Source organism: Amphibalanus amphitrite, unplaced genomic scaffold (genome assembly GCF_019059575.1).
Source record: "Amphibalanus amphitrite isolate SeventyFive unplaced genomic scaffold, NRLGWU_Aamphi_draft 000346F_arrow, whole genome shotgun sequence".
NCBI classification, from domain to species: Eukaryota; Metazoa; Arthropoda; class Thecostraca; order Balanomorpha; family Balanidae; genus Amphibalanus; species Amphibalanus amphitrite.
Genome location: NW_024881841.1, coordinates 519,006 through 546,989, shown reverse-complemented (window position 1 = coordinate 546,989; position 27,984 = coordinate 519,006). Strand labels below are relative to the sequence as shown.

General features: G+C 61.4%; 1 protein-coding gene across 2 annotated transcripts; it reads right to left on the bottom strand.

Moving 5' to 3' along the window:
* Nucleotides 1–717: 717 nt before the first annotated feature.
* Nucleotides 718–27,534, bottom strand: LOC122389179 (nuclear receptor subfamily 2 group F member 1-B-like). 2 transcript variants are annotated; one of them, XM_043380943.1, is made up of 5 exons: nt 26,897–27,389; nt 23,829–23,978; nt 22,790–22,807; nt 14,106–14,642; nt 718–1,842 (listed from the first exon to the last, which is right to left on the bottom strand). In XM_043380943.1, exons 1-5 carry the CDS (start codon nt 27,201–27,203, stop codon nt 1,541–1,543), a joined length of 1,314 nt encoding a protein of 437 aa, XP_043236878.1. In that variant the 5' UTR covers nt 27,204–27,389; the 3' UTR covers nt 718–1,540. The 2 variants fall into 2 exon arrangements, with proteins under 2 accessions (XP_043236878.1, XP_043236879.1); XM_043380944.1 differs by lacking the exon at nt 22,790–22,807 and having other exon boundaries at nt 26,897–27,534.
* Nucleotides 27,535–27,984: the final 450 nt, after the last annotated feature.

The following is a 27,984-nucleotide window of genomic DNA, read 5'->3' as shown; positions in this document are numbered from 1 at the left end:
GGCACGGCGAGATGCTTCCCGAGCCTGCCGATCGTCGTAGCGCGTTCTGTGACTGCTGCAACTCCCCCAATGCGACCCTCAAATGAATTGTAGAGTCGTCCTCATTCGGCCACTGCACCGGTAGTGACCAGACGGGAGCAGAGGGCAGAGGTCATCACCCTGCCCTGGGGTCGGTCAGTTCGGCCCGCACTCGGCGTGCCGCACAAATCTAAATCACGGTTTCGGCGTGGGCCGCCCGGCTCCGATCTGGTTGGTGGTGGTTTATGCATTTGTTTTGACCGGCCGCCGAGCTTGGCCGGCTTTGAGCGCGGCCGCTGGCCTTCGAGCCATGAATGGTGAAAGGTCCCGGCGGTTATTTATACCCTGTCTGTAATAGAAATATGCGCCACAAGAGGTGAGCGCCGGTGGTTTTTTGTTGAGCCGTAAACTGGCCCGGGGTTGGAGGTGGCGCCGGGTCAGTCGCCCCGGCGCCGGCCGGTCTTCGAGCCGCCCCGGAGCGCGCTCCTGAGAGCTGCCGCGGCCACAGCCGGTGCAGAGATGCCCGAGTCCTGGACTACATGGCTTCTATGGGCTGGTGAGCAGAGACCCACGGGGGCTGACCCTATGCACGAATATGCGAGAATTTCACTCTTAGCGCAGCGTGGCCATTTGGCAAAACATCCATCCCGCAACGGGGAGCGTTGGTAAAAAAGGTGTTTCCCCATCGGAAAGTCGCAGTCCAGAACATTGAGATCATGTATTCTGGGTATAAGAGAGCTATGCTGCTGCTGACACGTAGAAGACACTCATATGTCCACAGAAACAGTACGCACGTCGAGTACACTACATGTAAAGCTAATCGCCACTGCGCCTATCCCGGCTCTTCGATGGATAGTTCGCTGTCGAACAATTGTACTTCAAAAGTTAAACGTCACGCACAGTATGCTCAAACTCGGCTCTAAAAATTGCAGAAAACAAAATTCATGGGGTGTGGTAAAACCAAAACACACGAGCAATCATATTCAGCACCTATGAAAACAACCTTTAACAAACGGATGAAGTGAACGGCGACCTGTCTCGAGCACGAACAACAACACTGGGTTCGTGCTACCACGAACTGGTTTGCATGTTATCACATGGCATTCCGACTTTGGCCTGTGCTGTGCCGACCTCTCTCGCTCGCACGCTCTCGCTCTCGCGCACTCGCTGGCCCGTGCCGGCGGCGCGGGGCGGCGGGGGCTCGGCAGGTACAGAGATCGGCAGGGCGGCCCGGCCCGGCCGGCCGCCGCCGGCCTCTCACACAGTCCTGTCTGGCCGGCTCGGCGGCGGCGGCGGCGGGGGCGGCAGCGCGGCAGCGACGACTCTGAGGTCGCCCATCGGTCCCAGCCGGGCCGTGGCCAGGCGCCGCGTCGGCCGCCCGCCTCTAATACTTCGCTGACTATGGTGTGTCCGCCGACGGTGGCGGCGGCGGGCGACCTCTTTGGTGGCGGCTGGCAGCCGGTCAGGAGAGGCCCAGGAACGGCAGGGCGGCGGCGGCTGCGGCGGCGGCGGCGGCCGGATGTCACATAGAAGCCGGCCAGTGCGGCGCCGCCGACCACGAGCTCACCAGCTGCTGCGAGCTGACGCCGTTCATCACCATGTCGCGGATCAGCGTGGTGATGGGCGTCTTGCCGACCAGGCGCACGAAGAACAGCTGCTCGATAACATCACTGCTGATGGAGCGCAGAGTGCGCAGCTGCAGGAGGAGCTTTGAGGCGCGCAGCCGCTGTTCCGGGTACTGGGTGCTACAGTACTCCATCAGCGCGGAGAGGGACTTGTCCTGCAGCGACTCTATGTGCGCCACGTCCTGTAGGCCGCACGCGTCTGCAAGAACAGAGAGAGGTGCACCGTCAGCGTCTGGGCGGGAGAACGCAGGGGGACGGGACTGGCCGGCAAAGACCAGCACTAACCGCGGGGTATCGAGAGACGGTCGGAGATACACAGGGTTCAGGGAGACATCGCCCAGGGAGACGCATTGAGGGGGGAAGACACAGCTTTGGGACACATGGTTCATAGAGATACACATTACACAGTTCAGAGGGACACACGGTTCAGGATGACAACGAGGCCACCCATGACCCAACTGTCCGACGGCGCTGTTTCAGTGGCTCCGCCATGCTATCTTGCATCGACTAGCAGTGACTCCACCCCGCCAGCCCGTACCAGCAGTGACCCCACCCCGCCAGCCCGCGGGGTCACCGCCGGCGTCCTGACGGCGCCGCCGCTCGCCCCGGGCCGCCACATCCGCCGCGCCGTCCGCGGCCCTGTGTGAACAAAGCCGCGCTCCACTGCCGTGGGAAAACGGCGGTGGCGGTCGCTTCATGGTTGGGCCGCCGCCGACTCTAATGTGAACATCGCTCATAGCAACGTGAGAACGGACGGCCCGACCCGAGCGGCCGCAGTCACCGCACGCCAGGTCAGGTCACGGTCACGTGAGGTCACTTCAGGTCGGGTCACGATGGCCTGAGCTCAGGTCTTGGTCGCGTCAGGTCACGCCAGGTCAGGTCACACCAGCTAAGGTTACTTCAGGTCAGGTCAGGTCACTTCAAGTCAGGTAGGTAACCTCCTCAGAGAACCTCTCGGATTCGTCCTACTCCTCTGACCCATCCCATCGTCCCACTATCCAGCGAATGACGCTAACATCACCGTCGCCTGCAGCGTCGGTCAGCGTCGGCCGTCCGGCCGTCTGTATCGAGCGGGCCAGCGTCTCCGGCCGCCGCCGGCCCCGTCCCGGCCGTAACGGGCGCCGTTACCGCGACCAGCTCCCATGCATTAGCCCGGTTTACAGGGGCGTTTGTTACCGAGATCCAGTTTATCGCGTATGAAACAACGGGCATAATCATGGAATCGGCGCCGGCACGGCAGTATGAATCAGTATAAAACGAGGAGGCGTGCCGCCGCGCCGGCCGGCCGTCCACTGGCTCCGGCAGTGGAAATGGCGCCAGTGGAACGCGCCAGTGGAGTGGAGCGCCGTCGGCGTTGCACCGCAGCCAGGGGTAGCTCGGTGTATTGCCATCATCACCCAGACAAACTCAGTCAGGCCGCTGTGAGCACTGGTCGGCTTCGACCTCCAATCACTGTCCCCGCCCCACCCCACGGTTCGGACAGGTCGCGTCACCTGTGAACGAGTTTGTTGACATCAAGTGTCCACAGCCCTCCCACGAGAAACTCCTTCCTGTCCAGCAAACGGACCGGACCGCCCGCGCCGCCGCCGGCGCCGGCTCTCAGTACCTCTAGATGTCGTTAATTGGCCGGCGCGGCCATCGCTCACAAGGTCCAAACGGCCGCCTCCCAGCACTGCATTTGCGCCCTAACGAACCACCGAGCCGCGCTCAATGTCCGTTGATTACACAGCTCGGGGTGATTGAATAAAAAGGTGAGGGTTAAACGACCTTTTGCCCTTGCTGACCGGCAGGCGCGGCCTCCCGGGCCGGCTCATCTGCATGGTGCTCTCGGTCCGGCCGCGGCGGCGGCCCGGCGGCGGCGGCGCTCCGGCGAGTCTGCAGCGGCGCCCGGCTGACCCCAGCCACCTGACCCCTGCCCTCCCCACCGCGCACCCCTTCACAACAGGTGCGGTGGCACGAGCCGGCGACAAGTGCGGCGGTCCCACCACCTGTCCGAGGGGGGGGGGGCGCCGAGCGGACTGGACCCCAGTCATTAGCGAGGAGCGCGGCCGGGCGGCAGCGTCAAGGCTATCTGAAGGAGCTGATTGGTGACCAGTGACCACCCCCGCCGTGTGAGGTGTGTGTGTGTGTGAGGGGAGGGGGTGCTCCCGGTCCCCCCGACCCTGGTGTCGGCCTCGTCTGACCGCAGTCGGTCCATCACGACGCTCGGCGGCCGGCCAGAGAGCGGGCCGATCGCGCTCCAAGGCTCAGCCGGCCGTAAACTCGGCACTCAACCTTTGTCTGGCCCGGTGCGCCCCTGGCCGGCAGACGGAGACGAAGAGACGGCAGACGGAGACGGAGACGGAGACGGGCCACTCCTACATTCGCCGCCCCCGAGCGGCCGCGCTCTCTCCAAACATAATGGTCCGGTTCGAGGGCCATTGTGGTTTATAGACTGGCAGCGATGCGGTCACTTGACTCCCGAGTCCCAGGCCCACCCTCCTCTACCCAGCTCCCTATAGTCTCCAGCTCCAGTATCGGCCTTTTCTCGCACCGAGCTAAGGTCAACACCCGTCTCGTGTCCTAGAATGGAGCTCATGGGTCACCGACACTAACCTACAATCTACACCGCCTCTTCTGGCCCGCCTCCCCCGAAATCGTCCGTCTGCGGCGCATCCCGGCGGAGCGGCCGCCCGCCCCCGGTGCGTCCCTCTCCCGATCGTGAGAGCATTCCAGCGCGCCGCGCCGGTGGTGGGGCTATTAGTCGGGCCGCGTCTGCTCGTTACCACTGTCCAGGAATGTAACAGCCGGCCGCCGCGGCCGCCGCCCACCGGTGGCCGGCGTTTGACCCGGAGGTCACCGGACCGGTACCAGAACAGCCTGCCAGCCGGGTCATACCGGTGCTCGACCCGGGATAGCTTCCCATCGCGATGGGTGCCTCACCGTTTACAGGACAGACGGAGCAGCTCGATCTCCCATCGTCTCTGTCCAGTCAGCCGGCCGCTCAGCATCCAGCGGCGCCGAGCGGCTGCCGGGCCCGCGCGTCTCCCGCTGCCCGGCGCCCAATTAGAGCGGGCCGGCGCCGCCCCTGTGACCCTGCCCATTACTCCCTCTGACCCTCGGCCAGCAGCGGCCAACAAACAGCGCCGGCGGCACCAGTAGCCGCCGCGGCAGCACGGCGCGTGCTCCGAATGGGCCGCCCGTGCTGGCCCGGCGCCCTGACCCCTGTACCTTTCACCGGAGCAGCGGTACCGGCCGCCCCGGGCCGGCCGGCCCGCTGACCCCTGGCTGGTAGCCAGCTGCTGCCGGCCACCGTCCACAGCTGCAGTGACCGCACAATGTATTCCCGGAGCATCATTAAGTGCCACTCCGGCATGTAATAGAACGCGAGGGGTATGGACGCGGCCATTGAAATTCGGTCGTTTGCAATTCAAACGCGTCCAGAACGGTTACGGGCCGGCGGGAGGTGTTGCCTCTCGCCAAAAACACTGGCGAACGCGCCGGTCGGCGAAGCTGCCCCGTCTTCACATCGACCTCCTCGGACGGCGCATCAATCGGACGGCTTTTTTGTGGCCTGCCGGGCAGATGAGCGGCCGAGGCGGGAGTGGGCTGCCCGGCTCGACCCGGCGGGTCACGGGGCCGGCGCGCTGCTCCGGCCGGCGCATACCGATGACGGAGTGGCGGGCAGACGGCGGGGACACGGGCACGGCGCCGGCCACTGACCACGTGTCGCCAGCCGGCGCCGGACGTGTCCCGCCGGCGGCCACCAGTGTCCGCGGCCGCCGGCGGGCTACCTGACCAGATCGCGGCGTCACGGACACCGCCCGGCGCCGGGCCATCCATCTTATAGCCGCTCTCAATGCGGCCACCGGCCGGCCGGCAGCGCGCCGGATTCGGGCGTATTTCACTCGCTATTTCACCCTTTGTTGGGACGACCGCGTAAATCATTTCAAGCCGAGGTGAAAAATGATCATGGTAAAAAGGTTAACAGAGTGGAAGCGCTAACAGTGGACCGGAGGACGCGGCGTCGAGTTGACTGCCCCTTTTGTGCCAAAAGCGCTGATACAAGCACCGCGGCGGCTTTTTACGCGCGCGTAAATCAGAGCCGAGTGCGGCGTGGGGCCGATCTATCGACTGACGCGGCGGCGGACGGCCGCCAGCTTATGCAAACTATCTGCGCGGCGAGTGTCCGCGGCCAGCGGGGTGCGACAGCGTCCCCGTCCCTCCCCGCGGCAAAATACGCCGGACGGAGGAGAGGGGACCGCCACCGCTCGGCCAGCGAGCGAGCTCCGGCGCCACCGCGAGCGCTCCGTCAGATCGGACCAAACGCCGCTGAGGGTCCGGCATACCGCGATGCGGCATCCGTTTACGAGCCACGCTCCGCCGCCAAATAGCCGACAAAACAATGGACAGCGGCGCACACGGGCCGTTTCCAGCGGCGGCTCGCGGGCAGAAGCTTTACTGCACGGCGATAAAGACGGCGGAGCGCCGGGTGCGACCGGCACGCGCGGGGCCGGCCGGGCGGTCAGACGGACCGGGCGGACGGGCGGACCGGGGGCCGTGACCCAGCCGTGAGACAGGCGTGTTTCGCGGCGACATCTGAGGAACGACGCCGCCACCGCGCTGCCGGTGGGCCCATCGAGCGACACGAGTTTCTCACGGCCCGCGACGACGCCACCTCGGGTGACCTTGCATTTTTTCAGGCCATCAGAGGCCAGCGGCGTGAGATGGTGCCACGACCGCGCGGCGGCCCGTGTCCGACGGGGAGGGCGGGGAGGACCCCCGACCGACGACCGACGGCCGGCGGCAGCATTCCCCGCCCAGCCGCCTTCATGCTCGGTGACTTCTCATGCGGCCATTGTCTGCGTGCAGGATGGGCCCGGGGCGGCATCCCCTCGTGACAGCTCTCATCGGCGCAGCATCCGCCCGGGCCGCCGCCGCCAGTCAGTCGCGTCCGATGGGGCCGCCGCAGACAAACGCCGCAGGGCTCTCCCGACGACGGGAGACGATGTGTCCTTCTAGCCCAGCCCGACCCGACTCAGTCCGAATGCAGTCGGAGTGTCGCCGTGTCACTGGCCGTATTCCAATCCATGTAGATTTGTTGTCCAGACGTGTTTCATTTGACCGCACCGCCTCCGCCGGTCACAGAATGGCAGCGGCAGGTCAGCGAACTGACGAATAATAACCACGGGTCACCGACGAACCACGAACACTGGGCACTGGTCAGTGGTCACTTATAATCCGCCACCACCGGCCGACTGCTCGTCTCCCCACCCTCCGTCCGTCTCAGTTCCCCCGTCCCCCCGCCGTCTCCGTCGCTCCGTCGAGGGCGGCGGAGGGGTCCTTCGCCGCCACCGAGGGGCGCCACTCACCGTCGGCAATCGGTCTCCAGCACCGCGCAACTGCCAGCGGCAAATGAGTTTTTCAATCAGGCCGCGGCCGGCCGGCCTAATCAAAAGTGACCGCACGGCGGGCCGACCGGCCGCGGGGAGACGGATCAGTGGGGGGACGGCGCTGATCACGGCCCCCGCGCCGCAATAAGGCGGTCGTGAGTGGCCAGATTAGCCGTACGTGAGCGTCCTGCCGAGGGTGGGCCACTGCCATTGATATTCTGCCGCCATTGTTTCGGTATTGTTGCGGGGGACATCCAGGGGGAGCTAGTTATTGAATCAGGGCCGCGCGGGGAGCGCTCGGGGGCGCAAAATGGTCCGCGCGGCTGGACGGTGGCGGCCGGCGGCGGCGGCGGGGTATTGATCGGCTGGCCGCGGCCGACCTTTGATTGGTGCCGCCGCCGCCGGCGCGCAGTGGACAATGGTGGACAGCGGTGGCCAGTGGTCAGTTGGCACACCGTGATGGCCGCCACGGCCGGCCGGACCGACCAGTGGCCACTGGCACCCCCGGCCGCCGCCAGCGCCGTCAGGGGCTCACTCTGACCCCCCGGCCGGCCGGGATTAGCCCGGAGCACAGCCGTGTTGGATCAACCAAACCGCGACCGGATCTGGGATCATCGACAAAAAAGACCGATCAGCTAATTCCTTGTCGGTTGGCCGACGAAAAGCCGCATTACATATTCATGGCCTAATCGAATGAGTGGATCGCATTCAATTGGGGGCCGTGCTCGGCGTATGGGGCGGCAGTGAGCCGAGCGCTGATGGCTGGGGCGGGGCGGGCCGACGGCGGGCGGGCCGGCCGCCTGTCACTGACGCGTCTCGCCGTGCCGAGCGGTGGGAAGCACCCCGCTCCGTCGTGACGCAGTGTGTGACACAGGCGGGTGACGTCACGGGTTACAGGTCACCGCCGGTAACAGTCTTCGCTCGGCGACAGCTATAGCGAGACCCTTTCGACAGCCTGCAGTACGGGCCCAGTGATCATGGCAGTGCTGATGACATTTACCCAAGGGTCCACTGGGTTCAGTCACAATTGTTCTCTTTGCTACCGGGTGACAGAGGACACCATGCCAGCGCACGTTTCCCTACACCATCATCGGATGTTCAGCCCGAACCGATCAGCTTTCGTGACAGAAACATGAATGGTCGAGCAGAGGAACACGCAAAAAGCTATCCTACCCGTCCGCTGGCATGTGTGGGTTCACGAGCGCTGAACCGTCGCTCACGGCGGACCGGCGTTCACGGCAGAAGTCGAGCGGTCCCGACCGGACCGGACTAGGACCAAACCGGACCGGTGGAGCCGGCCGACGCCGCTCCGAGTGGCTGTCCGTCGCCGCCTTATCGGCACGGATCGCATGTCGCCAGGAAAACTGGATCGCATCGCGCGCGGAAAACCATCGCCGGCGGACACTGAGGGCGCCGCGGACGGCACGGCACGGCGCGGGCCGACACGACACGGAATGTGTCAACAGGGCACGGCACGGGCGGAGACGACACGGAATGTGCCGCGTTCACGGGTGGACGGAGATCGCCGGGGAATGGAGCGCCCGACGACGGTTGTCAAATTATGATTGAAGGTCACGAGAATGTCCCCAATGGCTCCACTGAATTACCATCCGGTCGTGGATCAGTGGTCAGCCGCCAGTGGTCAATGATCAAATTCCACGGTCAGCGGTCAGTGGTCGAGTTCGATGGTCATTGGTCAGCGGTAAGCGGGATTGGAAGGACCTGGCCAGCGGCCGCCTGCGTCACCCAGCGGCGCGCCAGAGGTGACGACCGACCAACAAAGACGGACGTGCCCCGGGCCGACCGATCGGTCACGTGAACGTCACCGGCCACCATCGATTCACACCTGAAAAATGTACCATTTTGTTCACCGTCGTCGCACACAGAGAGTGGCCTGCGGGCGGCGCATGACTCGAGTTTTTACCGACGACCGGCCGGCCGGGCGGACGGGCCGCCGCCGCCCCGGCTCGCCGGTATAAAGATCCCCCGAGCGGCCAGATAACCCCGCGCCGCTTGCATGTCCCGAAGCACGTCGTTTTTGCCCCGTTTGAGGCGTCCGTGGCAAAAACGTCGCAGTTGGTTGCAGCGGGCGGCCGGCGGGTCAGGTGGGCGGCGCGCCGCTCGAATGGCGAGATGCTCCTCCGTCGAACCGTGAACAGCCCAAACGGCTTGGACGGTTCCGGGCGGCGGGCGGCGGCCGGGGCCGGGGCGAGGGCCGAGGGCAGCCACTCTGGCCAGCTCAGCACCCCAACACCATCAACGTCGTCCCAGGGTGGCGCGAGGAGCACTCGGACAGCGTGTCGCCGCCGTCGGGGCGCCGCTAATTCGTGCTAATCGTCGCCGCCGCTGGCGTCCGCGCGGCCGCCGAGCGGCGGGGGACGGCGGGAGCGCGCGGCCGGCCGCTCTGACGGATGGCCGCCGGCCAGCCCTTTGGTAGTGCGCCGGTAACGAGCCGACGATGAGGCCCGCCGGTAACGACGCGGCCATTTAACGGCGGCCATTAGCGACCGTCGGCCTGATGGATCAGCGGCCGGTCAGCCGTCGGTCCGCACCGGCGACCACCCGAGCCATCGGGGACACGAGAACCGATATCCGGTGTGCGACGGTGACAGATATCGTCCCTCCGAGCTCCACCCGTTCGCCACCAGCCTTCCCACTGCCGCCGAGCCTCCCGTTTGCTCCGACCCCGTCTACTGTCTGACCCCAACTAGCCGTGACCCCTGCTGTCCGCTACGACCCGGCCCACCGATCGGCCCCTGCATCGTACTCTCGTTGGCATGCATGTAGCGTCGCGCGTCGCTGTCATGTCGTCATCATTGTGTACTGTATGACCAGACTTGCCGCCGTGTCGCGCGGACCACCCCTACTTGCTTGACGGGGAGGTACAGCATGAGTAGCAGTCGTAACCGGACCGAAAGGGACTCCGGCACTCTCGGGACTTGAGCACTCCGAGATTGCCCACAGGGAGACCCAGGCACACCGCACAGGGCTGAGTGTCTCCGTGCTGCGCATGAATCCCCGGCGAGGAATGGCTGTGTCATGTGCTGTGACGTAATGCGTTGCTTTGCATGTCCAGTTCCTCTTGGTGGTTGCCCGCGCAAATGAACGATTTTTTTATGAAGCCGTCCATTGGTTGCCGTGTAGCCGTGCTGTATAGTGTATGCGCCACATAAGTCCTGCGCGGTCTGCCGAGTGTGCTCGGCGGTGCTCTATGGGCTCCATGTGCTCGCGGGTGTTCCGACCCGTCGTGCCGCTTCTGGTGATCGATGCGCGGCCACGACGCGGCGATCAAGGCGATAGCATCGGCTCGGCTCGGGACCGAGGCCAGCCGGGGCGGCCAGGCGGGCCACCGGGCGGTGAAACGCGGCGCCGCCGGCTCCCCGGATCGAGCGATTACACAGAAACAAAAGGCCGAAAATTAGGGAGCCGGCTGCCGGCGTGACCCGGGTCAGGCGCGCCGCGTCGTCGGCCCGGTTATAAATCGGGTGCGTGTGGGGCGGCCGGCGCTCCGGCGGTGACCTCGATGGCTGACCCCACCGCCCTCCCGCCGCCGCCGCCGCCGCCGCCGCGCCGGTCCTGCCCAGTGAGAGGCCCACGGTGTCGAGAGAATGGAGAGTTATGGAGCGAAGGAGGCGAGAAAACGATAACGGTACTGAATGGCATCGGAAAAGGCGGTGTCTAGGTATTTTATCGGGACTGGTCAGATCTGGAACCACCCACAAACAAACTAGACGGTATGGAACTCTGCTCGGTTGCGATCAGCAGTTTGTTGGGACTCCACCCACGGTAGTTGGCTGTCGCTACCCTTCCAGCAACACCAAGGAGCGGAGTGGCCCGTCTCGTGGGCAGTTGGACGGTGTGACCCGATCATAAATCGCTCCGAGCTCCAATCAGATCTAGTCGGCGGCCCGGCCACCGTGCACAGCACAGTGAATCGTGCAGAGTGCACCGTGCACGAGCCGGCGGTGAGCGTCTATCGGTGCTCCTTTCGCCAGCCGTCCACCGTGACCTGGTGGCCGCCGGGTCAAGGTCGGGCCAACGGGTCTCGTCCCGCGCCGGCCGAGAGCCGAACGCCGACGCCGGCACTGATAGCGCGGGCACTGCAGGCGATGTGCTGAGCACTGAGCATTGATCAGCGCCCACAGCACAGGCTCAGGTCGTAGAGTGCAGCACAGAGGTCAACAGAGGGTCCCAGAGAATGCCACCGAGAAGAGTTGTTAGCGATAAATTCCTACCAAAAGGTCACTGACGAGAGATTCCCAGTCAGAGGTCCCGCCGGCGCGTGCCGCCCTGTCTCAGCAGCGCGGGCGGGGGCGGGGGCGGGGGCGGGGGCGGCTGACCGGTCCGGACCGGGAAGGTCAGCCGGCAGCCGATGCTCGGACGGTCGGACGGCCGGTCGACACGCCACACCGGTCCGGCCGGCCGCCGCTCCTCCGCCCGCCCGCCGCCGCGGACCGTTTTTGCACCGTCGCGCCGCAATCACAACAAGGTCGTAATGGCGCTCAGTCAGGTGCGGCGGCGGCCCACCGACCGACTGCTCGGCTCGCTCGCAGGTGGTCAATAGAAGCGCGCTGGGGTGAGCCGGTCACCGACGGACAGCGGCTCGACAAGGCGACAACACGCCACTCGGTTAATGGAGTCGCTCGGCAACTACAAGCTGTAGCCACCGAGATACACCATTGTTTATGCGAGTGGGTGGTCGGGGAGGGAGGAGGAGGGGGCAGCTAAATGTAACTTCTGGTTTAGTGCAGAGTTTTGGCACGATTCACAGCTGGAGTTGTGGCATCACTTACAGCACTTGAGAATACGAACAATTCCAGTACGTCTGTGTAAACGGGCCCTCCACGGGGATCGGACTTCGGAGATACTTTGAGTTCTAGCACGCTTACTTTAGGTCACAGCGTGTCCCCGTAGGCCCATGTGTGTCCAGTTGAGGCATGGTGAGTTCTGATATGTCCCGATAAGTCAATGTGTTTGGGTGGGTTTCGTTGGTTTTCATTGGGTTTCAAAAGATTCCTCTAGGTCTCGGCAGGTCTTGCGGGGTCCCGGTAGGACCCAATAGGTCCCGCGGGGTCCCGATAGGTCCCACTGGGTCTCGGCAGGTATCGGCGGTGGCCCTGCGGGCGCCGGCGGGGAGGGCGTGGACCGGGGAGCGTCGAGGCCGACCCGCCGGCCGCCGCACGCTCAGCGCCGCTCATCACGCGAACAGAGGAGCGCAACGACGCCGGCCGCCGCCGGACACAGCGAGCTCAGCGTCCAGGAATGCCAAAACCCGCCCGGGGCGCCCCCGAGGCGACGGCACCCACCCGCTGACAGGGCCAGACCCCAACGGACACACAGGCACCCGCTGACACGGACTGACTGACTTACCGACACAGGCTGACTTACAGACATAAATTGAGACCAACCGATGAGAACACGGGCGTACACAGACACATCACAACGGACAGACATACACACATACAAGCACAAATGCAAAAATTCAGACACAAAAATGCATGCGAATGCATACATACGAACAGACAGATGGACTTATGCAGCGGGCGTCCGAAGGTGCCCTTTCGGCCGTCTCTGGCGCCGAAGCAATAGGGTCGGGAGGGCCGGGAGGGTCGGCGGTGGCCCGCGGTGCCTCGTGACCTTCTGGCTCTGGCCGTCTAATTACGGCCGGCCTGCAGCGCGGCGTCTGCCGCAGGGCGTCACGACCGAGCTGACCGGGAGGCGGCCCGGGCCGCGGCCACCTCCGCCGCGCCGGTCAGGGGAGGGAGACGGGTGGAGGGGGTGCACAGCGGGGCAGGCTGCAGGGTTCCAGACAGCGGGATCCAGACAGCGAGGTCCTGATAGCGGGCCAAGACATTGGGACCCAGATAGCGAGGTTCCAGTCCGTGCCGAGCAGCTTACACTGTTCATAAGCTGTTCACTAGCTGTTACGCAATATCAGAAGAGCCTCGCATATGACTTGTGAGAAGAGACAGACCGAAAGATGTAGAATCCATCCAAATCTAGTCCTCGCTGACTTCAGTGCGGAGTTGGAAGGTGATGAAATTATAACCACCAGTCGCCTTTTCGGCTTTCGTTATCATACTCATGGCTGTTTTGCCTGGTTGCGCGGCTCGTCTTCCGTAGCTTGTTTTGGGTTATTATGACTGGTTGTTCGTGTGGCTGAGCAGGGTTCCCACCCGTCTCGTCAGCGCCATCGCCAGCTGCTGTTTTTGTGGCGCAGCTCAGTTCGACTGAACACGGAATTCGTGAGCCAGCAGCCGCGCACCTTCCATGGCAGAGCCATCTCCGCCGGCGACAGAGGCCCAGTGTCACTGTCATCTCCGAGGCCAAGGCGCAACGGATCAGTGGCGCGGCAGATCAGGTCTGCTCGCCGGCCGACCTGCCCCGCCTTCGAGGCCGGGGTCGGCCGATCGGTCGGTCGCATCAGATCACCGTGCCGTGATGCAACCGCGGCCCGTTCGTGAACAGGCCTCTCCGGGGGTCCGGCCCGTGGCCTAGTTCCTGCTGTGATCCCCCGCCAGATAGGGCCACATTAGCGAGGATGGCGCTCCGCCTTCCAGCCGAGCGTGCAGCCACGATCGGCCGGTCGGCCTGCACTGCTCGCCGGGCGTGTTACACGGTGCCGGCGTGCCGGCGACTCGCCGCTATATGTACTCTCGGACAGTGATCCCAGGCCCATTAGCGAGGGTGTTAGGTCCACACTGAGGTGGGGCCCAGCGGCCGGGCGTGACTGGCCGGACTGGGGTCCACTCGGCTGGATCCGTGACTCGGCCGGAATTGTGACCCCGCCTATCGGTCCGGCGCACCTGGCTCGACCCGTCGCTCATCACTGGGACAACGACATCTAAGAACATGGGATTCCCCCAATCTGTGGTCTTGTGGAATGTTGCTATACATGGCTGGTTGAATTTCGAGTCGTCAGTCCCCGGAATACAGATCAGGACCAAAGGCTGTCATTGAGCGATATCCAGACTCCAGGCCCCTTCCCCTGAGACGTCACCCTGACCTCCCTTCCCACCGGGCCCATCCCTTATACCCACCGTGACCCGTGCCCCCAACGCTATCACCCTCCTTCACGGCTATCACTCACCTGTCGTATAGAGCACGATGGCCTTCATGCAGCTGTACTCGGCGCTGTCGCAGCGCAGCTGCTTGAGCCGCTCGCACTCCTCCTGGAACATGCGGATGACGTCCATGAAGGCCATGACGCGTTCGGCGGCCATCGGGCTCGGGTGGAGGCCGGCGGCGGCCAGCAGCGAGGCGGCGTGAAGCGGCATGCTGCACTGGCTGGCGTTCAGCACGAACAGCTCGCTCCAGACGAAGCGCAGGAGGGCCACCTGGTCCTGCAGCTGCAGCTCGGGGAAGAAGGGGATGGAGCGCGCCCACTGGACGGCGCTGAAGAGGATGCGCGCCGCCAGCTCGCAGATGGTCTCGATGACCATGGTGCCGCCCGGCTGCAGGCACTGGTTGTAGTGGGACGGCGGGTACGGCTCAGCGCGCAGCAGCAGGCTGATGTAGGACGAGTAGCCAGACAGGTAGCCGTGGCCGTTGAGCGCGTCACCGTTGGCGAAAAACTGGCCGGGCACGATACCGTGCTGTGGTACCGGTATCCGGCCGCGCTGTACCGCTGCAACGGAGAGGGAGCAGAGGTCAGACGGGTCAGACCAGGTTACACTGGTCACACTGGGTCACGCTGGGTCAGTTTGGTTCGTACATGCTCAGACTGGGTCAAATGGGGTCAAATAGGATAAAAAGGGTCAGACTGAGCCTCCCAGTTTCAGGCCGGTTCACAGGTTTAAATAGCTAAATAATGTGGGTAAACTGGTTACATAATTTTCACTTCACTCCTTAGCCCATTCATAAGAAAGTCCCTATAGTAGGCTTAGTAGCATTGTACCATGCATGCCATTTAAAATAGACTGTTAGCAAAGGCAGACGAACTACTTGAGTTATTATCTGCTTGCTACGGAGAAGCTAATACTACTTAGCAGCAGTCAGAGGTATCACTAACCGGCCGAGATAAGCCGCCACTCAGCGAGGCCACCTCCAACAATCCAGGTCGACACGGCTTAGCCGCATAGTAATCGAGCGAGGAGCGCTTGTTTGGTCTGGGAATGTGGAATACTCGCGACTACAGCTGTAACGTGACGACCATCACCTGACCAATGCTATCTCAGCTCCCACCCATTGGCCCAGATCAGACTCAGCTGGGGTCAGTGTGACGGGGCCCGTCTGGAGGGACCGGGACAGGGCGCTGACCCCCGGTCGCTGTCCGGTGGCCGGCGCCCCTGTCTGAGACCTGAGCCCGAGGGTAGGTATGCGCTGTGACCAGCTCAGCAGCGCAGGATGGGCTACATGAGACCACCCGCCGCTCAGCAGTCTCAGCAGTCTCAGCACCAGGAGCTGTCTGTTGTGTCTGCTGGCTCGGCCGCCGGTCAGCGCCCCGGCCAGAGCGGCTCGGCATCTGACCCCGCCATCCCGTACCGGACCGGACCGGCCTGACATCGCCGGTCGGTAGCCGTGTTGACACAGGGCTGCACTCGATCCAACTGTGTCACGCACGTATGGAGCATCGCCAACCTTCGTGAGATCAGGCTTTCAAACTCATCTGGTTGTCACCAGGCGGCTGGCGAGCCGGGTCAGAGACCGGTACGAACGAGCTTGAGCCGTGCCTGGTCCCAAGTGGTCCTATCCCGAGCGGGGTTTGATCAGCTGGCTCACGTGTATGACATTGTTCCTGCCTCCGCGAGCTCGTAGAGCAGCGGTTACTTTGAGGATAAAAAAGGTGTGTAACCAGCTCTAATTCGCCAAAACGACAAACGACAAGACATGAAGTGCTGCTTCCATGGATGCCGTCTGTCGAGTAACAGCTGGCTGTGAACAGATGTTCAATGTTCATAACGAAGGGCCGTTGCCGGCACATCCTAAATCTCACTCGACGGCTCATAACCACAGCCGATGCTGATTGTCTCGGCAGTTGTAAGACCATCCGGAAATGCCGGACTAATGAGAGGAAACGAGCGCGCGCGTGGCCTCTGGCCGCCGGGCCGGGCGCCGAACTGAGCTGGCTCACTGCGCAGACGGCGGCGGTGGGATCACGGCTCGCGGCCGCAGCGGAGAAGCCACTGGAGATTCACAGGGCCTCGGCGATTGTCGAGCCGATGGGAGGAGGCCTCGGCAGCCGTGAGAGACAGCCGACCTCGGCGTCTGGTGACGTCAGGGATGTTTGTGAGCGGCCGCGGGTCCGGGAGGTGCGGCGGGGGGCGGCACGAGCACGGCGTACACGTCCGTCAGACCCCTCCGGAGCCAACCCTCCGGGCAGCGGCGACGCGCAACGATGAGGCGGGCGCACGCACACGCGACGGAGCAGCGAGAACCAGACGAACCATTTCGAATGATGCCTGATCCGGTTCGACCAGCGTTTGGTAGGAATCGGTTTACACACTGACTCCAGAAAAATATGAGGGGCATGTCGGCGGATCACAGAGCCATTGCGACCTAAACAAATATAGGGGGATATGTCTATTTAGCCACAACTAGCGTCATTTAGAGCAAACGGTGGCTGTCTGACCAGGTCACTGACCACGCCGTCTCGGTGCCAACCCCAGCTGACCTAGCAGCGCCGGCGACCTTTGCCCCGCGCCGCTGTCCCCCAGTCACCGTCGGATCGTCACCTGACCTGTCGTGGCGATCACGCTGCAGAGCGGCACGTGACAGGCCACCCGCCCCCTCCCCTCCCCCCGACTCGGGTGACGCCGCCCCCAGCCCGAGATCAGCAAAAAGCAGATAACCTCTGGGCAGATGTCGCCCGCCGGGCGGCCGGCGGCCTCCCGGTGGTCTCAGGTGGCGGTCCTGTCGCTGGCCGCCCCCGCCCCCGCCCCGCCCTGTCGCTGAGTGGATCCCCTTGCAGAGCACACCGGTCCACTCTCAGCCCGGTTGCAGCCGAGAAGCGCGTGCCCCAGCAGAACGGTATCCTGTCCGCTCGCGGGTGACCAACGCATCTCGCCGACCAGACAAGCGAGCGATCGTCCGCAGTCCGGATAACGCAGTGGTAATACTGTTTTGCCACCCACTGTGCCTCAAGGAAACTGCGCTTATTGGTCAGTTGAGATTCTATCTCATTTGGGGTCCATCAGGACCAGGTTAGTCCCATACGGGACCATCAAGACCAGCCCAGCCCACAGGACCATCAGGACGGTGCGCCGGCAGCGCGGACCCGGGCCGCGGTCCGGCTGTGGGCGTGGCTGGGCGGGCCGGACTCGTCCGTTGACCCGGGACACCTGTCTGCGGCGGCGCTCTGGCGACAGACGCCTGACGACCCAGCCATATGTCGCGCGCGCGAGCCGAGCGACGCCATCTGCCGCGCTCAGCGCGCACGCTTGATTACCATTCGGCCGGCCGCGTCGGCGGACGGTGGGATCCGCTCCGGCGCGGTGACGGCCGGCGCCTCCCCCGTCCTCCCGCCGACCCGCTAACCGCACTCGTTTGTTACGACGGCCGTCGCGGTGTGTCGCGGCTCCGAGGATGGCTCCAATGGATTACCCATCACTTTCTCTGGTGGCGGTGGTAATTACGTAGGGTTAATTAGGTAGCCCAGAGCGGCAGGTCGGTTACCCAAACCTGCGCGTGCTGCCGTCCCCGCAGCTGATAAAATCGGTCGTCTTTATCGGCTAACAGGTGCCATTGTGGCGTCCGGGTCGCGTCACAATTGCACTCGTTTGGCGGCGAGCTGCGTGCCAGACCGCCAGATCACCTTCGCGCCGCAGCCCCGACTCGCCGCACCAAGGAATGCGAGACGCGGCGCTGCGCCGGCGTTGTGCCCAGGGTCAGCGCTTCCCTGGCGGCCGATTGGATGGCTACTGTGAGACCACTCTGTATCTCAAAGGACCGACATCCGTATATCTTCTCAGTTGGCTGATTACGAGTGATTTCCACGACCTATATTGACAATATCGCCGCATCTCCGGGTGCCGCTCGGGTGCACCGCGTTGTCGCCATACACCTGCCCTAAGGTCAGAGGGCGCGTCTCCGAAGCTCGAGCCGGCTCGGCTGCTGGCGTGAGGCGCGGGCGAGGGGAGTTTAACAAGATTAGAGCCGGATAGGCGGAGGGGATCCGGTCGCTACACCTCGGCTATCGCAATTAGACGATACTCCTGATGACCCGGAGATACATTCTCAGGAAGGGCGGAAAGGACGCGACCAGACGCACGCGCCGCCCGGCGACTGTACAGGGTGTCCGGAAAGTCCTGGCGCTTCTTTTGGACGCTGTGTAACGCGCGCTGTGATTATTGGACATTCAGCCAATCATCACAGACATGACCCCTCGTTGATTGCTCAGCCAGGGGTCGTGTAAATATGACCTTGAAATCGTTTTCAGTGATGGGTAGATGGGCGAAGATGCGCCTTGTCGCTGAATGCCTGCGCGCGGCGGCCGGGTGCGACTTGAACGAGGCGCGAGTTGCAGCGCGATGCGGCGTTTTTCGATGAATGGTTTAGCAGGTAAAGGTTTATTTCGACTCGGGAATTCCTTAAAAAATATCCTCAGACCGTTTCGAACGCGATATGGGAACGGAGCAGCATTTCAACGCGGCAATCGAAGAAAGTGCGGGGGTCTGATGGACAAAAATGTCCCATCATCTTCGTCAATGTCGAATAAATGAATAACAGGCTGGCCCACGAGGGGTTCCTGGACAGCCACATCAACCCGAGGGTCAAGACGACATGCCCTAAGGGTCACTTCGCATTTCAACAGCACAGAGCACCCTCCAACAACGCCGCCGCCATTCAAGCTAAACTGACAGAGGAGCTTGCCGGGCCAGATCACCGTGGCGAAATGAGATTAGGCCGCCTTATTCTCCTAACCTGACCCGCTCGACTAAGGCGTGCTACGCGTTTTGTAGAACAGGATCTAGGCCATTTCTCACCCCAACCTGGAGTCGCTGAAGACTCGCATCATGACAGCATGGGAGGACCTGGAAATGCCCCGCATCGTCAAAACCCGCAGACGCTTCCTCCCCTACGTCGAGGCCGTCGTCGGCGCCGACGGTGGTTACATTGAATGAGCACGTAGCGGAAGCATGTGGCTTGGTGTCCCTGGTCATTGTTTTGATCCATTGATTAGTATCTATGAACCAATGGCATTTGTTTTAGAAAATGTTGAAAAGCGCCAGAACTATTCGGACACCCTGTAGAGCGGAGCGGGGGCGGGGGCGGCGGCCCGTCCGAGGCAGCCGACCGGCGCTGGCGGCCACCGCCGACCGGCCGCCATGAGAACCAGCGCGAATTAATGAATGTTTGGCCGGCGGCCGCGGCGGCCGCTCGGACGATCGGTTCCCACGCCGGTCGCGGAAGGTTACGCCACTTTAGTGCCGGCCGCCGCTAGCTAATGGCCGTTATTACCGAGCCAATTTGGAAATATTCCGGCTGGCGTCTGCAGGGTGGCTCCCCTGTTCAGGTGCGGCCGCCGCGTGGCGCGTCTCAGCAGCGGAGTAGAGCCTCGGGCAGGAGAGACACCCACACCGGTCGTAAGCCGCACCAGAACGGTGCTGAGCTGCTCCGAATGTCCTCGCTGCCTTGATGGCAGGTTTTAGGCGCCGAGTCGGTCAGCTGGCGTGGGTCGACCTGCGCCGTGAAGCGGCCGTCCGGGGGGCGGGGCGGGCGGACGGGAGGGAGGGAGGGGGAGGATGCCCGGTCGGCGGTCTGTTAGCCGCCCATCAGCCGTCTGTCGGCCTGTCTCGACCGACAAACGCGCACCGTTCGACGATACGGGCCCGTACGGGTCGCGGCGTTCCTTGGAGGTCACACGAGGTCAGCGGCGCTGACCTCGGTGACCCAGGAGCACCGCTTACTGTCTACGTGCCCACAATCTGTTTAAATTACTTCATTGAGTAGCCTGCAGGATGGCCGAGTTGGCATCTGGTGGGTAGGTATGTGTGCCACCGAGCCAATCAGACAAGTAAAGGTGAATGGTATGAGATCACCACTCTCACAACCTTGACTTTTATCGGCGATTGAATCGATATGCTAACAATACTTTCCATTTATGATAATTATTACCTCGCCGGGTACCCCGTCACTATAATAGTGAATGTGTCCACTTTTCACTTCTTCGAACATCTAGTCACTTATATTACTAATAATAGCCATAAATGGTGGTCAGCTGGTTGAGCCGCCGATCTACGTAGGTGTCTGTTGACTCGACTGACCGACAGGACAGCTTACCGTCGCACCTAAGCCGATCAGAGTCGCGACCTCGACATTAACGCTAAGACGGGGGCATATCGCTACAAACCGGCTCGCTCATCCTCCGAGAACAGGTTTTCAGAAAAAGGTGCACAGAAGCCCGATGTGTCAAGGCGAGTGTTTTGTGTGGCACAAGGCCGTGTGCCTCCTCCCCGCCCAAATGAGAGGGAGGGGAGGGGCGAGGGAGGGCTGAGTGCTGACCGTTACTGGGGTATCGGACTTTTGTCGCTGACAGGCGACTGAACAGACGGATGGACCGGCCGCCTCACACCTGGCGTGTAATGCCACTGGCAGTACGGTCTTAGCGAGGCTGGACGGATCAGTGAGCGGAATGCGTTATCCACCTGTCTCTCTGACTCTAAAAATCCAGGGATAGTTTGGGTGGACCGATGCGCCCGACATAGCACACCACTGCCGGCCCCAGTCCCCTGACCGACTGATCGGTCGGTCCCCGGTCGCTTCACCCAGTCATGACAGACTGTTTCGGTCATGACAGGCCGTCGGCTCAGCCCGGCCGTTCTATCCCCGTCACCAACCGAGCCGACTTTGCCACCGCAAAACGGGCGCCGTCCCCCGGGCCGCTCCCCTCGGGGAGAGAGCCGTCTTTGTCCGTGCCCCGCGGCGCCCCTGCGGCCGCGCGCCGCGCCTGTTTTATTGAATGGATGGGGGGAAGTGCCCGACGTGCCGGGCGGGACCGCTGTCGGGCGCGACGCGCGACACGACACGCCGCGACGCAAATAAACGGCGGCGCGTCGCGTGGCCGTCGCTCCGGGCGGTCCGACGGCGGCGACACGTCGCAGCTGCCCCTGCGACGGCGCGCATACTGCGCCGTCGGGTCCGGTGTCCCCGGCGTCACCGCGCCCGGCCGGCCACCCGCCGCCGGCGCAGACAGACAGACATACCGGCGCGGCGGCGCCCCTGCTCGCCACCCTCCATCCGGCGGCACCCCGACGACCCTCCCGCGGCGGCGGAGGACAGCCGTCGCCATTCGTCGTGTTCGACAGCGGTGGGAAACCGGTCACCGCCGCGCCGGCTCCGGTTCGCTCATTTGTAGCATTCGAACGCCGGTCGCCGACACGACCATATTTCTCACGGAGCGGCCGCCGGTTAAATATGACAACAGGTATTCGGCGTCATTAATAACTGCCCGAGGGTGACGGAGCGCGTGGGATGGTGTCGAACCGTACGGAGCCGATCTGGGGCGCCTCAGCCAGCCGGCTCGGCGCGGCGGTGGGAAGGCGACCTAACATGCACACCGCTCGGCACCCAATTCTGAATCACGGCCAGCGCCCGGCGGCGGCCCTCGCCGCCAGACAGACCGCTGATACCCGCCCGATCCAGCCCGCTGCTCAGACAGGCCACCCCTCGGCCGAGGGCGCGCTCCTGAGTCAGTCGCCGGCGGGCCCGGCCGGCCGGGTGGGTATGTTAGGTGGCATGTTGAGTGGTCATCAGGACGGTGGGTTCCCACGCCGGCCGCCGCCGGATGTCGGCGCGGCCGCGATCAGCCCTGCAGGCCACATGCATAGCGCCGGCGGCCACTGCAGCGGCCGGCGCATGGCAGCGCATCCGGCCCCGGCGGACCGGGCCTCCTCGGGGCGCAGGAAGCGCGGTCAGAGGGCGCCCGTGGCCAGACCAGACAGTAGGCGCCCCTCATCAGTCATCAAACCAGACAGAAGGCGCCTCTCACCACATGCGACGAGGAGGCGCCCTGACCATTGCAGACAGAAGGCATCCCTAGCCAGACCAAAGAAGACGCCGCTCACCAGATCAGACAGAAAGGCACTTCACCAGACCAAGCAGACAAGGCCCTCAGCAGAACTGCTCACCAGACCGAACCAGACAGGCGACCCAGTCCAGACCAGACAGACGTCTCCCGCCGCTGTCTGTCGTCCCGAGCCCGACGTCAGTCTAACCAGGTTCAGCGCCCGTCCAGTCAGCTCATACAAGACTCGCTGATCTCACCACTTACGGTCCCTTCGACAGAGCTGCTATCGGCAAACAAGTGCTGACTGGCGCAGACAATGTCAAAAAATTAATCGTGATTAGTGTAAACAGCCGACAGCGGCGTAGTTTTTAACTTGGTCGTAGCCCTGTGATTCATCGCATCAAACTGAGAAAAAAGTTGGACAGCTTGGGGGCAGCAGCGCATTATTAATACCGCAATCATACTTTGAGCGGAACCACGTCCAGCCCGTTCGTTTTCCCGCGTGCACGGGTGCGAGTTGATCGCACATGGTCGCAGGAAACAGTCGGTCATCAGCGTGGCCGGTTCGTCCCACTCAGACAGCTGCGTGGGGCGGCAGTGGCCCCGTTCAGTGATTTTCCGGGCCATTGTTGGCCGAGAGATCTCGAGAAGATCTACCCGCTCGCCTAATCCCATTTTTGTCACATAACAATGCACTGAAGAGGCACGAAGAATAAGAACTGTGTGATAATCTAGCAGCTCGCACCATTTAACGGATAAGCTTTGCCACAAAAATCTAGTTCCGTGAAGGAGCCCCACAAGAATGTTAATGAAAATTTGTCACTTACAAACATAGTCCAATCGTCCTGAAAGGAAACAGAACGCGGTATAAGAAGGATTACTTAACCACAGGTGCACTTATCCACAAGAACATGTGACCCACTTTAAATAATTCATGATGAGTATACACTTGCATGATGCCATTGGCATTCATGGCATAGCACCCATTGAGTATAAGCGCAACGGAAAACGAAAGAATGTCACAAATACGGTAAATGATAGGACATATTTTTTTTTTAACAGGAAAGATGCGTGCTTGTTCATCATTCTATGGGCACCCACGATGCAAAGCATAAAGCGAGTGCGTTTTCAGCAAATAGGGCTGCACGTTTTCGACTTCGTCAGAAGCTTTGGCCAGCAAGCTACCTATACAATATCACATAGATTGCTTAGCTATGGTCCGCTAGTGGGTTAGCTATGTTCGGTTTGATGGCGCTACTGGGAGTTGGCAAGCTAAATACGCTACAGCATAATCTTAATACATCGCAGTTATTCCAGAGACCTCTAATCAACCAATCTGATCTCCCATCCCCGAACTCCGGTGCCCTCCTCCGACTCAGCATTTCCCAGCCTAGTCCTCGGCAGAAGGTGATAGGGGCTCAGGAACGGCTGGACCGCGACGTAACAGGCGGCTAATTTTTATGGCCAGTCGCAGTCAGTGACCGGCTAGGAAAGTCATAATCTACGTTCAGGGCCAGGGACCCCAAACCACAGTCCCCCCCGCGGTGGGGAAGGGGGTGACGACGCGGATTAATCCCACCCCCACCTGTCCTTGCTCGACCCATGACGGCGTTTTTAATCCCTTCTCTCCAGCTGAGGCGCATTTTTGTGTGATGAATGCAAGAACCTCTTACCACCCCCGGTCTTAAGAAGCAGTCAAGGTTTATGTGAGAGTCAAGCATAGAGCCTCGCGCAGTGAATCTTACCTACAAACACCGTTAAGTGTTAACGAAACAAAGTTCGCTTCAAATGCACTATCAATGTAAGCATCAACCAGGCAGGACCCTTTTGACAAAGCATGCTTCCAACCAGCCATTGCGAACTCACCTTCTTTCCTCATGCCAACTTTGAGACATTTTCGTAGTCGACAGAACTGGCACTGATTTCTGTGATGTGTATCAATGGGGCAGTTTCGATTGCCTCTACACGCGTACGTCAAGTTCTTTCGTACGCTTCTTTTGAAGAAACTCTTGCAACCTGCGGGGCAGAGGGACGACAGTTAGTTTCGGGCAAAAGTATGCACCCAAGCACTGATTTCGCTGAGCTGAAACAGCATAGTTAGAGGCGCCGGCGTTTGTCTCGGTTTGACTGACTCCCAACACAGCAACCAACAGTCGCAGACCTGAACGTGCTGAACGGACAACCTAGAATGAAACAAGCAACCTTTCCATATCAGTAAAATTGCTTGCTGTTCGATCAACGCAGTATGGCAAACCAATACGACAAAAGAAAACAATTTATTGTTATAATACAAGTGCGATATAAATATACCTTTTCATATTTGATTATAAATACGATACCTACATAAATTAGGTAGGTATACCTATACGTCACTCTCAGTTATATTACATTCATACGTAAATATTAGTTTGAATGAGCTTTTATATCACTTTTATTATGTTCCTAATCCAAAGAGGTTTTGATAGAAAAAATTAACACAGACATCGAATGACACTCATATTGGCTAGTCAGGGAGGATGGCATATAGGTATTTATGTTGTAGAGACCGATTAGCTCCGAACAACCCATCAAACAGATTACGCATAGTCCTAAATTTCAGCACACATGTAAACTGTAGTCCAGGGCAATGTAGACAATCATTACCAGGGCATGGGACATTATATGACTGCCTTGACCGACGTCCTAACGGCGGAAGGTGCGTTTCAGGGCCGAAAGCGCTGTACATACAAAGTGCCGGTCGGCACACATATTCCACAATCCACATTCACCTCAGTGAGGATCTCCCGGCCCGCGGCACAGCCCGAACATGACCCGCTAGTCCGTGGCTGACCCGCCTCGGCACGCCGCGACGGTTTACGATGAAAGGGCACGCTAAGCGTGTGCGACCAAGCGGCGAGCTTCAAACGAGCAGCAAATTAAATGGTAATTAAGGCGATTTCTTTAATCGGCGCGTTTACGGTGAATGCGAGCCGCAGCGGCGTCTGAATAGTGATTCGGTGCCGTGTCAGCGCAGTGCGGCGCCGGGACCGAGCAGGTCCATCCTCGGTCTGCTGGACCGGACCGGTCTGGTCCGTATCGCACCCTGGACCGACCATGGTCCGTGCCACTTGGTATAACCCGGTCCGTGTTATACACCGATTTACTTCGCCTTCAGACCCCACGTTATAGCTCACTCCGTTTCACACCTAGAAACGTGTTACATGTGTATATTTCAGTCCATTTTAAGCACTGATACCGTTTGAAACCACGTTTTATACCCTCGGCCCGTTTCAAACCGGCCATCCTAGTCGGTGTTATATCACGACCTGTTTGGCCCGCGGGCCACGTCCGGGTAAGCACCGCGGCGAGTCGCCACGACACATTGACGAAAAAAGTGCACGACTGAGTGTGGCTGTGAAAAATACGCTGTCGCCCGTGAGGCAAGAACTGAGCGGCCTTGGCAAATGAAGAACCTGTCTGGCCACACCGCGAGGGCACATACATATGTATTTACTCGAGCAGCGCGCCGGCCGTTGGACACCGGCAATGGAATTATGGCAGCCGCTGTACTGCTAACCGAAACGTTTTTGCTGTGGGCTTGTGTTTGGGGAAGGAAGGTGAACTAGCGTAACAAACATACGATAAGAATGGGGCAACAGCCTTCACATTGACGGTGCAAACAGCAAAATTAACCCTTAACCCTTAACCCTTACTATAAAGCAACAACAAAAAATACTTTGTTTATATCTGGATTTACCAGACCTGTTATTTTTAAATTGAGATGGACGACACAAACACAACGCTGACGATCTGTGTCTTACAGATCTAATTCGACATGGGGTCATTGGGAACGAAGCGCCTTGATTCGAGAAGCAGCAAAATAAAATGCGCGCGTTGCCATATTTACCCATACCGCTTCACGCATGTGACGGTACATTTTTATTAGCATCGAATGCACGCACGCGTTAACGTTTTGCAGCCGCGCGACCGTCTGTTTCGTCCATACATCAATGTTGAACTACCGGGAATTATGGGAGAAATTATGGAAAGTGTAGCCGTATTTACTTACAAGTTGCATAAGTATATGGTTAAAGTTAAAATATGTTAAACTGACAGAAAAAGGTTCAACTAAAAATATGAACGAAAGAAGAAAAAAAGAATAAAGTGCCAGATTTTCGGCCAATGCAACTTTTCACTTCACTTTCACAATTGTAGCGCCCAATTTTGTTTCTGCTCCGTTTTCATTTTTTAGTAGGTAGGTATAGCGAGTGCATTTTCGTCGCACGTCATTATTTATCAATCCACACAAAATAAAACTGCGCTGGCGCCGCCCTTGACACTCATACTGCAAATCAACTTTCGCGGACAGCATTCAGAGTAAAGTTCTGTGCAGATGAACTGGCCGCGGAATATAAAATAATCTACGCATAAGCTATTTAGTAAAGCATCTGACGCAGACTACGGCCGCCGGCCGGCCGGGGACCACCCACTCGGCCGAGATCGCTGCGCCAGGCAGCGGCGACCCCTCCGGTCAGCCGGCCGGGCCGAGACGGGCCGGCCGCCGCGGCCCGAGGCTATCGCACTGCCTGTCCGCGGCCCGGCCCTCCGCCCGCACAATGGCCAGGATGACTGTGTTGCAGCCGGCCCGGGGCGGCGGGCCCGCGGGTCGGCCGGCAACACATGTCCCCGGCCCGGCAGGCGATGGGTCCGGACGGGGCGGCCATCGGCCGGCCGGCACGACCTCGCCGCTGACCATCGGCCGGCGAGCGGCGCGGCGCCGCGATTACTTGCAGAACCGGTGCTGGACGCCGGCCGGTGACGCTATTTGGGACCTGACCTTCTGCGGTGGCCAGCGCCGAATCCTGATGAGGATTCGCGATAGATATCAGCACAAAAACCGGCCAAGCCGGCTGGCCAGCAAAAATCCGTTTAGAAAGGGAACTCGACTAGCTTACCTTCGCACGTGAATTGTCCGTAGTGTTTACCGCTGGACTTGTCACCACAAACGGAGCACTCGATGTTCTGGCCGTCCTTGGACGGACTGTTGGGATCTTGACTCTGAGTAGGCGTCTGCGTGGGGGTTAACTGTTCTTGCGAGTGATTGTTGGGGGTGGTGGGCGTCAGCGACAGTTCACGCGACACCGGAGTCACAGAGAGGTCACGGGTCAGGTCGTCTGTAGTCGGCGCCAGCGGGGCGGGCTGCTGAGACGGGTCTCGCCACCCCGAGCTCGGAATGACCAGAGCCATGTTTGAATCGACCATGGGTCGCCGACGGTGCTGGGTCGCGCTCGCGCGGGCCGGCCCGGCCGCGCCGCTCAGTCACTACCACCACCGACCACCGGAGCGCTGCGCTCGCCTCACTCGCCGCTGCTCGACTAGCGCCGCGCGTCCGCCCGCCCTGGATCCGACCCTCACCGCGGCCGCACCGCCGTGCATCTGATGGACTTGCCACAACACCGGCTGAACCTTGACACCGACTGCCCGTTACCATGACGACCGCTACCATATTTGGCGGGCGCATGGCAGGGAGGTTACGTGCGTCGAGCCCCGAGGCGAGGGGCATGACTGCGGAGCGAGATACTGGCCGCTGATTGGCTGCGGCAAACATCTATTACCGTCAACATATTGTCTGCCGCGCGCCGACGAACGCTTTGGCTGGGTTTTATGTTGGCGTTCCGTAGTGGAGCGGTGGGGAGCTTCGCCGCGTCTGATGCTTCGGGGTCGCTCGATATACAAGTGGAGCGTTACTGATTTGTGCATGACGAGACCTTAGGGGTCATCATAAAACCCGCGCCGCCAATAAAACAGCCCCCTAAGAGGGGTGGCCGTCGGGCGCGGGAGGCTGCCGCTCCGACGACGGGGCCGTCGCGGAGGTCGGTCGACGGAACCAGCCAATGGGGAGCACGCGGCCGGGCGGCGGGGCGCGCCCCGGTTCGCCGTCGTCGCCGTCGCAGTCGACGCCAGTGGGTGGCGCCGGCCGGAGACGGGTCGGGGGGGGGGGGGGGAGGGGGTGACGCTCGTCGCCACCCGTGAAATTGTCAAT